We start from the raw sequence: 11,277 nt of genomic DNA on the forward strand, positions 1-11,277 counted from the left end.
GCAAGGCAGTCTTGGGCTGTGCTTTCACAGCAGAATGCTGGGGCCACACAGCAGCACCTCCTCCCAGTTGCACGTCATTTGTAGGGTTCAGAACGCCTTCATGGTCGCACAAAGCGATGTGCTTTGAGCTGGTCTGACCCTAAATTAATGTGTAAAACTAATCATTTGGTATAAAAAGTTTGTTGATGTGTTTTGGGGGTGTTTTTGTTTGCTTGTTTTTTTAACAAAACTCCATTAATCACACTGCCGATACGGCCCCCATCTCTCTGTTAGAGCACTACGTGCATGACATACACATACCCACCCCACTTCCACACACAGTGTCCATATAGACGTGCAGGCACGCACACTTCTACCCAATCCCTATTTATAACATTACATGCTAACAAAAATACTCCCAAGTAGTTTTGAGTTAAATACCAAAGAACAAGAAAGTCTTCAAGCGCAAGCAGCTGTTACGTGCATAAAAGCATTGCTCTGGTTTTGACAGTCGCTGCCCTGGAACAAGGAGTGAATTCGCTTTCGACCTGAAGCTTAGGACTGCCATTTACCAGCTAATTCCAGCACAAGCCTGCACCGAAAGTATGCTTGATCAGCTATCCTTAACCAGCAATCTCCAGAAACTGGAAAGAGTTTACCAAGATTTAATGAGCATCAAATGACTTTCAAAAGGCCACAAAGACCAGTGCTAGTTGTCCTTTTAAAGGGTCTAACCAGCAAGTCACAAATCATCATAGAAACACTAACGTGCAAAACAAAAAGGGTATCATAAATAACAGCTACTCCAGTAGTAGCTGCAGTTAAATAACTTCACTGTTCTGTTCACTGAAAACACTGCTTTCAAAATACTGTTTCCTTAGTGTAGCGTAAAAACTCATGCCAACAATTAAAGACCTTCAACTGATATACTATGACTAAATTAATTTCCAAAAAAACCCCTTGCACAGTCCTTGGACTGTCCACAGTCACTCCCCCACTGCAAAGTTACAAAGAACATAAGAGGCAGGGAACCCCATGAGTGTCCCACCACAGAATTAACTAACCAACACACTTGACAACTGTCCCAGTCTGAATTCCCAACTGAAAAAAGTACTGCCTTTGGACAAGAGCTCTCTAAGGCACCTGTTTCTGGATGGGTAAGAAGCAGCTTTGCTCTATACAGAGTACCTGGCTCCCTTTTATAAAAATTTGCTTTTTTCTGCTGCAGCAGAAAGCCTTCATTTAAGTTATAAACGTAGCCTGCTAGTCACAAATATTCTATGTATCTCCAATTACATACGTACACACTAGCACCCAGCACAAGACAAGCTGGTAGCAACTAGAAAGGCAGCGTTTTGCTAAATTCCCGCAGCCACCTGGTTTATTCAAGACAAAACCTGACATGTACTAACCAGGACGGTCTAAAACCACATTTCAAGTAATACAAGCATCATAAATGCAGGTAAACATTGCCACAGAGTACAATGTGTAGATGACTTATTTGCAGTAAATGCTCAGAAATTAAGCATCATCTAGGAGAAGGGAAGAACATCTCTCAAACGTGCAGTCAAGGTTACCGATACCACCAACCCCGAGACTCGAGAACTGCTGTTCAGTCCTATGACTTGGCAGGACATCACTTCGAAGGAATTTCAGTCCAAGAGGCCTCCAGCAAGGGAAGACAGCTCTTCCTCTTGAGCCCTACAGCTATGATGAGAAGCATCCTGCTTGATTTTTAGGTGGTATTGAATCAAAAGCCCATTCTAAGCAGGAGAGAGCACAGCACATCAAAGCAGCAGCACAGTCAGAAAATCATTAATATCACTGACAGTAAAAAAAAAAAAAGAAATTAATTGCCCACAATGTACTGAAATCACTGACATGCACAAACCACAAGGTTATGGGTTCTTAATCTCCCGAACAGTAACGACTCAAAAACCGCAGTTGCACAGTGAAAAATGACTGGGAAAAAGCCAGCAATAAACCAACCCAGAATCTCATACAGCTACCCATATGCACCAGGGAACAGAGCAGACACAGGAGAAGAAAACTAAAATATTACTGAAGTTTCTTCCAGAGCCCTTGAAGCAGAATGAGTGCTGGACAAGGCACAAGGGGATGTAGCTGAGCAAGGACCTTCCTGACCAGCAGTAGCCAGCAGCAAATAGTAGCAAGCTGCAGCATGGGGTTCATTGCAGAGGATGCCAGTCCAGCTCTGTCTCGAAACAGGGAAACTAAGAATGTCTTTGGCGCTAATAAAACTGCAGAATAATGGATAAGAACACTCAACAATGGTAAGTAATCTAGCTAGCAGGTTGGTTTTGAAGCTGGGGGAAGGAGAGGCAGAGGAAAAAAAATTTCACTTGGAGAAAATACTTGTGCATATTATGTGAGGTCACGTAGTGGGTACACCAGCAAAGGTTCTGTGTAAAACTGGCACAAGGAAGATCCTTGGAGGACAGAAGTATGAATCCGTGATGATAAAAACCAAGCCTCCCACATTGAGCATGGAAGAACAAAGAAAAACAAGGTTAACAAAGAGAAAACACCCAGAAACCTAGCTAGCAAAGAGTTCTTCAAGAGTGTGTTGTGCGTGTGTTCAAATTTTCATGGCCAAATTTTGGGATAATCAGTCCCCAAGTGTTAAACGAAGGCTGTAGTTTGGCAAACACTTTAGGCTGGCATAAATTTGCATCGCTGCTGAAAGAAAGTCTCACCATCTGCCAGTCCCTTGTGCCAGCACAAACATCCGAACACTGAACCAGGAGCACTTCTTTTGCCAGTTTATTTTTCAGATGGATCAGTTCCCCGAACCAGTTCACTGGATGGCCATGTAAATACTTGTGCTGGCAAAGAAGAGTGGCTACTTCTCCAGCAGCGCCAGTCGAAAGCATTTGCTGATCTACAGCCTAAAACACAGGGGTATAGAGAAGTCCCTAGTTGTCACAGGTGATGCTCCCCACTCTCAGACACCACAAAGTTACAACCACCACACTGTTGCCCCTCAAAAACTAGTATATCTATGTTTTATCTATCAGGAGAACCTGCCAGCAGCATCAAAGTTTTCATTTTCACTGGCCATACAAGTGTCTTTTCTGGATGCTGTGCTTCATGATCAAAAGATCATTTGCATTAGAGACAACAGAGAACCTTCTGATCATCTGTTGTAACTGGGACCCAAAATGCTTGTACAGGAGGAACAACAAATTAAACTCTACTCATTGCATGTCAGGACTCTACCCCAACAGGGATATAAAGACCTGTGCTATGCTGAGTATCTCTGAATCACCATACACAGTCCTTTGCTGATGAGCACAAAAACCACCATCACCAACAGAAAGATTAGAGTCAGGAAAAGAATTAATAAGGATGAACATCAGCTATATTCTGTCTCATATTCTATCAGGTGAGTAGTGGGAAACTGAGACAGACCTAGCCACGCTTCCCCACAACTCAGTGAAAAAAAATCAAAGCCATATAGCCATCCATTAGGAACCAATGAGAGCAGTAAGTTTCCTACCAAGAAATAAATTCAAGGCATGATAGTGAAACAAGTCCCCAGAGTGATACCAAAGAATCTCTGTAGCCAGGCATACCACAACCAAATTGAGAGGAAGCCCCCTGCTTCACAGGTGTTCCTCAGCCTGGATCCCCAGCAGCAGCTCTTGGGTCCTCTAATCACAATGGGACTCACCAGAGCTGCAACAGAGCCCCACACCTGCCACTGTGCTGGCTTTTCTTCTACCTCTGTGCTGGCTTTTCTTCTACCAGCGTTTTGCCACCATCACCATTTCCCTGCACCTGCTTGGTTCCAGAGTTCTTTATTCTCTTTTCATCTGTCTTCTTATTGCCCCATGTGCTCAGGATTATATTTTGCAGAGTAAGATACAGCAGAACGAACATCCAGAAACCTTGCTCAGGTCTCCTGCATGCTATTTCTACACAGTATTTGCAAAACTCAGGCTTAATCTATCTTTTTCCAATGTACCTTCTCCTTCTCTCAGTGTTACCAGGACTGCTGACAGCTTCAGCTCCATCAGCTGATTACTACTCCTTAGTTGTATTTCTCTTTCCTCAGTAACTTTAATCCAGCAGGTTTGTAGGAAAGCTGCTACATAAACAGCCAGAGCAGAGAGCCTCATCTTTCCAGTTTGCAGACTAGCTAACAGCAGAGTATGAGAAACCCACTCACTCTTAATGATTATTTTCTAAAGGAGCATTACTAACTTTGAAAGAAGCTAATTTAATAGGGCACAGGTAGACTAGTCCAAACTAGAACCCTCTATGTCTTCAGAAAACTCTAGCACACAGCAACATATTGTAAACTGATGACCATCCAGGGTATTACATTCAGAAGTTAGAAGTATTTACAATCAGGTCAGTTCATTTTGAGATCAGAAGCAGGGAGAGAGCAAGGGATGCGCAGTTATGTAGCTCAACAATTTCAAGAAAAAGCAGAGAAGCAGGCTTGTGCAGTATGTGGCTAATACAGCAAATTTTGAAGCTACTGGTGGCTGAGCAGCAGTGGGTGGCACTGGCCTACTGGCAGGCAGGAGAGCATTAAAATGCAGCAATCTGAACTGTATGTCTTCTAACAGGTTACAAGGAGTGGAAATGAAGCAGCAATAGCTAAATGGATGTAACCAGGACTATCAAACTGGCTATTCAATCTCCTATCAACAAAAGGCACCGGGTACGGTTAGGAGATGGGTGGCACTGGGTGTGGTGGGAGCAGAAGGAACCCAGTCTGCAACTGGGATATCCTAATATTGCTGCAATACCAGTAAAGACCGCAAACTTCACACTCATACGAAGTTTTAGATGATCAGCAGAATCCACAACGTGGGAAAGAGAAACCTAGCACAAAAAAAGTCATAAAGCTGCCCCCTTCCTTAACCCCTTTCTCAGCCTCTGTGTGGGGAAGGAGGAAAAGCCGTCTCAGCCAGGCGAGATTCAGGAGGATTTTGTTCCCTGACTTTGATGAGCAGGTTTATACCTCCACTGGCTATCTAGGACAGGACAGGCAGGAAACAGAAATACGTGTGCGTACAAGTGTGGTAACTGATAAGAGAAAGGAAAACAAAGAGAATTAGTATTTTTGGGAAGAGAAGGAAGAAGAAAACCTAGAAAATAACAGGAAGTAGGAGAAAGACACTGCACATCACGTATGCAAGTATGTGCTACCATCTGCTAGAGAAGAGAAGGAAGCAGTCTGGAAAGAACCAGACAGAGAACAAAAGCAAGGAATGCAGCAAGTCAGGACTTCTGAGATGAGTGAATAGCCATCCTCTTATACCTGCTGCTGTACTGTCCACACACCTCAAAGGCTGTTGGTTAGTTTATACCTACTGCTGCATCAATAGATATCTTTGAGGCTCCAGAGTAAGCTGCTGACCGTCAGGCCTAAGCAGAACCGCATCAGTTTAAGTAGATCAGTTCTGGGTAGTCTTGTTAGCCTAGACAAAACTCCTAACAGAGACTTTCAAAAGTGAAACATTGTGTTTCCTACACTTGGTATCTTACCTTATCGGATGCCCTTTACCTTAACAGACCAACCCTAGTGAATGTAAAACAGTTTAAAATAGTTTCTACTAAAACAATGTAGCTTTTTCCTTTGATACAGCTTTATAGGCTAAGAGATGAAGGATATATATCTCAAGACCAATTTCTTTTCCCTTTTCATGTATTGCTTCTATTCACTTTGTAGAAGTGATGGCAAGTTTAATGCCAACACCACAGGTATACAACTTAAGCCTTCACTAAATTTGAGGGGATGATCCAGGTATCATCTCTTCCATTTGTTTTCTCGATCACCAAAACCAGTTAGCCTCAATCAACAGCACCATGAAAAACTTACAGAAATGAGTGGATTATTGAGCAAAGTACCCAGGCTACTAGCAAAGCACAGAGAATAACAAGATTCTATAGGAATATTTAGTTAAAGTATCTTTGAAGGCTCAGTAATAGAAAGAGGGCAGGAATTTCAGCACACTGTGGAGCTGAGTATTTATGATTCATCCCCTCTAATAGGATATGCTTGTTTACAGAGCTTAAACTAGATCTGGTAACAGTTAAAGATTCAATAAAAGCTGCTGTGACTCCTGTGACATAATGCCAACCCTTGCACAACATTCAGAAACAAAGCCAGTTTTCAAAGAAGATGCTGCAGTGTACCCAGCAACAGTATTTTAAATAACTGGCTGCAAGTAGTTTGGGACTTTTGCTTGTCTTTCATTTAAAGGTCTAATCAAAAAATCATAAGTTAAGCTTAAAAAAAAAAAAGCACAACAACAACACACATTAATACAAAATCACCTTCTCCTCAGAGCTACAACACTGCATACCTGATTTCTTAGCAAATTACTTTTTGAGGAAACTAGACTCCACCACCACAGCTACATCCCTGACATTTATGAGCACAGCACAGTTCTACCAGGTCCCCTGTTGTTGCATGAGGTGCCACATGGAACTGCAATCCTTTAATACCGTCCCGACTCATCACCTTCCACAGCTAGTGCTGTTCCTGTTTTAAAGAAGGCAGGGATATCCCCAAGGGCTGGAATTCTTTTGCTGGGTCAGATGCTGGGGAATTACAAAACTCATCAGTGATGCTGCAAATTGGTTTATTTAGCACCTTCAGTAAAAAGGTACACTAAGTTCTCCACACATTAACTACGCAAACCACAGTATTGCAACATACACATATGGGAGTGAAATGATTCTGGAAGAGCTCAGTGTGTGCTCGATTTCCAGGCATTTTGGTCCTATTACTTGAAATGAAAGCAGTAAGAATAAATATTATCTTTGCTGTGAATGCAAATCCAGCATGTCCATCAGGACTTGAAACCAGCCTGTATTTAAGTTACCCTGTGACCACGTGAAGTGCACTAACAGAAAAGCTCCAGAAGAAACTTGCAGCTATCACAGTATCTCCACTGCATACCCATCTATACCACCAAGAATAAAAAGCACAGTGGGCCACTTCAAATAACCAAAAGGGGTCTCTGCTTATTTTACATCTTCCCTTTTCCACTCTAAACAGCCAGGAGCCTTTAAGGGATGTACAGAAACTTCCACTGCCAAACTGCTGCCCCCACCACAGCCCTTTGATTCAACTTACTGTGGCACTGATGGCAGAGGCAAGGCACCAAAGGAAGAAAGAAGACAGAAGTCACCATCACTCCTATCTCAGAATGGTAGGGCCTAGAAGGGACCTCTGAAGATCATCTCTGCTGACTTCACAGACATTCCCAGCCACTGACAAACTCCACATTTCAACAGATCAAAACTCTTCACTGACTTGTCCATCTCTTCTCCTCACCAACTGCTTCTGTTTATTCAACTCTGGGGTGAATCTGTGACAGCGACTGAGTTTTCATTCTCCTCTTGCTGAAACTTTAGGGAGCTGAGGCTTCCTGCAGCACTATAAGCACTGACTTTTGTGGGGAGACAAGCAAGGGAAGGTGAGAAGACAGAAAGCAATGCATTTCTATACCACCAAGGAATAAAGCACTGCACCTTTACCGATCTGATCCCTAGCACCTATTCTGATCCCCCAAATACAGGGGGATTTCATGTGACTGAAAACTGGTGGGGCTAAACAATCTTCATTGCTTTGCTATTGCTCCACAAAAGCATGCAGCGTGAAGAGATTTTCCTCTTTCACAATTAGCAAACGTATCACTTACTGTCTAGAAACATAGAAGATAACAGCAGTCCAGGAATCACACGTGTGATGCAGGATTACAGTTCTGAAAGTCCTTTTCTAAAGCTCTGGCACGTATTATTTAAAGAAGCACACTGCTGCACATAAAAACAGAAGTGGTATTCCTCTTAACCACATAAAATTGAGACTCACCAAAGCCATTGGTATTTTTAGAGCACAAGTTTGAAGCACTGGGGCCTTGAAGAGATTTAGGGCTGCCTGAATGAGAAGTTGGCTTAGAAAAGCTAATAGGGATCTAGGAAGAAGTTTTAGCACGGTACTGGTTCAGCTAAAGGTACGCAAAGACTGCATTTAGGAAAAAAAAACCCCTCCCACCCACTTTATCACAGGAGAGTTTCCCGTGCCCCAAACAAATACGAGGCTGTTTTTTTGCTTCCAGTTTCACCCCTCCTCCCTCCCGCAGCTTCCTACCAGCTGAGATTCCGCAGCTGCAGCAACAACAGTCTATCTGTGACAGTGCAACCACCACAGCCGACGGCTCCTACCGATTCACTGCCTTCCTTATGTTTTAATAGAGGTGAAGGGGTTTCCCTCCCCCCCCTTTTTTAAAAAAACTGAAAAGATACTGATGAATATTCATTACTAGTCATTTACCAAGGGCCTGAATTTTATTTAAAGGACTGGAAAGGAATTGCAAATTAGTCTAATACAATGGGAGGTTTTGACTCCGTTCCCTGGTCTCAAAAAGAGCCAAACCAGCTAAAGAGTAAGGGGTGCGGGTTTTTTTCAGATATAGACCTGATGGCAGTGAAAACCGATTCTCTCCCCAGCGCTACCCTGCTCCTCACGGCGGTGACCCCGCTGCCCACCACCCAAGTGCCGACGGGTCGTACCGCAACCCGCCGATTCACGGCGCCACGGGGGCACTCGCCCACCGGCGCTCGCCTCCGACTGGCGAGCCAGGCCCTCCCAAACCCAGCCCGCTGGTGCGAGCCCCCCCGCCAGCGCCATGCCCAGAATTCTGACCTACCCGCAGGTGCGGGGCTGCTGCGGTGCCTCCCGAGCGCGCCGCCGCCGCCGGTGCCCCGCACGGCGTACCCACCCTCCGCCCCCGCTGGGGTCCCAGGGACCACCGTGCATTCTGTTTTCCAGTGTTTTTTTCGGGAGGGCAGGGGAAGAGCCTGTGTTGTTACGCTCATCGCCTAGCGGGTAGGCTCCCAGCTCAGGCTTTTAACAAGGCGCGGGACTAGAAAGGAGACCGCGGGTTTGTTTGCTTTGGCGTGCTCGGGGAAAGGGATGAGGCAAAAGACCGAAACCTTTTCACACCTTCTCGGTCTTGAGCAATCCCCGAGCGATGACCACGGACCTCGGCCGCTGAAGCTGCGGCCGAACCCGGCCCGGCGGCTGGAGCCGAGGGTTCGGCTGCGGCCGGGCGGGAGGCGGCCCGGGGAAGCTGTACGGCAGCAGGCACACACACGCACACACACAGACACACACACACAGACACACACACACAGACATACAGCCGCGACAGACACACGGACGTGCGCACACGCACGCACACCGCGGCCAGGCGCACACATGCGCGCACACACGCCCCTGCCCGGGGAAGCGCCGGTTCCGCCGACCCGCTCCCGCCCCGCGGCCGCAAAGCCGCGCCGCCCCCGCTTCCCCCTCCCCGCCGGTGTGCAGGGGGGAGGCAGGTTTGCCGGGGGTCCCGGCTCCCGTACTCACTTTCGTCCTGCCGTTGATTCTGTAGTTGCCCAGCTTGCCGTTGCAGTGTCGGATGAGATCGTCCATGCTGTTCATGAGGAGCCGGATGGTCTGGCAGCCCGGCTCCTTGCCCTCCACCCAGGTGATCTTGTCGCCTCGGATGTCCTTGGAGGAGTCGCTCTTTTGGCTGACGAGCTGCCCGTCAGTGAAGCGGCCGGTGTGGTGGAGAGCCCGCACCTCCTGGGCCACCAGCCCGCCCAGCTCCTTGCCGAGGAAGTCATCCACCACGCAGATGCCGTGCTTGTTCATGCAGGGCACGATGTACTCCAGCGCCAGCCGCTGCGGAACCAGCGACTTCGTCTGCCCGTTGGGGCGCAGCGCGGCCCCACCGGGCCCCGCCTGCACGCCGCCCGGGTACAGGTTCGACTTGTCCCGGTACAGCATCACCGCCTCCCCGGAGGGGGACGGGGTCTGGGCCGCGGCCGGGGCGTCCGCCTCACCGCCGGCGGCTGCTGCGGCGGCGGCGACGTGGTTGTTGGTCAGCGGGGCTACCTCGGCGGGGGCCTCCGGGGGCGGCGGCGCTGCGCCCTTGCCCGCGGCGGCCCCAGCCCCCCCCGCTGCCCGGCTGCCGCCTCCCGCCGCGGCCCCGGCGCTGTGGGCGCGGGTCGGCGGGGGGTGCCCGCCGCGGGGCTCGGCAGCGCCCCCTGCTGCGGCCGCCGCCGCCGTGCCTCCGCCGCGGCAGATGAGCTTGTGCTTCTTCCAGTCCTGGCGCTGGTGCTCCTTGCTGCAGTAGAAGGAGCTGCGGCAGCGCCCGCACCGCAGCAGGTTCTCCATCTTCCCGCACAGCTCGCAGTACTGCCGGTCTCGCTCGCTGCTGCTGCTGCTGTTGCTGCCGCTGCTACCGCCGCTGCTGCTGCTGCTCTCGCCGCCGCCCTGGCCGGCCCCGCCGCTGTCATTCGCCATGGCGCTCGTGGTGCCGCCGCAGCCCCGCTCCGCCGCCGAAGGGTTATGTAAGGAGGCGGGCGGGAGCGGCGCTAACGCGGGCCCCCGCCCGGCCGCGCGGGGAGGGAGCGCTCACTGCATCATGGCCGCCCGGCTCCGCCGCGGCCCCCGCCGCCCTCCGCCGGCCCGCGGCCTCCTTCGGGGCGGCCCGGGCGCGGGGCTGCCGCGGGGGCCCGCGCCGCCCTCCCTGCGCTGCTGAAGCCGCTAGCGCCGCCTCATCGCCGCCCCGGCGGCGGCGGCGCGGCCGAAGGGGAGAGCGGCGGCGGGGGGCGGCCGGCTGGCGCGGTAGGGGGGCTGCCTCCCGCTCCCCTGCGGCCTCTCTGCCCAGTGTGCGGGCCGGCGCGGCCGCCGCCTCTCCCCGCCGCGCCTCCGCCGCTGTGTCGGGGCGAGGAGGAGGTGCCACTCTCGCGGCCCGCTTTGCACGTACGCCACTTCCAGCCCGCCAGCGCCGCCGGCACGTCAGGCGGGCGGGGCCGCGCCGCCAGGCGGGCGGGGCGGGGCGGGGCGAGGCTGGGCCGGGCTGGGCTGGGACAGGACAGGCCGCGCCGCACGGAGAGGCCGATCGGCTTCACCGCATCGTCGCAGCCCCGCGTACCGAGCACACGGACAGGCCTCGGGCCGTGGTCGGGCGGTGTCGGCCGAGGTGCCCCCGCGGCGGCGGTAGGGCGGGCGGAAGCCGCCCCTCGAGAAGCACGGCCTCCCCGGCTGCCTCCGCCGCGGACCCACTCCGCCAGCGACAGGGGGAAGCTCAGATGGGGGGTGGGGGTCGTCACCGTTCTGGGCTGCCCGAGGTACCCCCGCCGTCCCGAGTCGGGCGGTGCGTGGCCGCTCCGTGGGTGCCCTTGTTCCTGTCTCAGTGGCGAGCTGCCCCGCTCGCATCTCGGGGCACGTCGGGTTGAGCGGAGTGAGTGCGGGGC

General features: G+C 50.7%; 1 protein-coding gene across 1 annotated transcript in view; it reads right to left on the reverse strand.

Annotated features, from left to right (window-relative positions):
* EGLN1 (egl-9 family hypoxia inducible factor 1) overlaps positions 1-10,321 on the reverse strand; it is a gene marked incomplete at its 5' end in the record, with an annotated part of 34,368 nt that extends 24,047 nt beyond the window's left edge. Inside the window, one exon of the mRNA XM_084262181.1 lies at positions 9,380-10,321. Coding sequence (XP_084118307.1) covers positions 9,380-10,321 — 942 coding nt within the window. The remainder of the gene's footprint in view (positions 1-9,379) is intronic.
* Positions 10,322-11,277: the final 956 nt, after the last annotated feature.

The sequence above is a fragment of the Gallinula chloropus genome, assembly GCF_964237585.1.
Source record: "Gallinula chloropus genome assembly, chromosome: 3".
NCBI lineage: Eukaryota > Metazoa > Chordata > Aves > Gruiformes > Rallidae > Gallinula > Gallinula chloropus.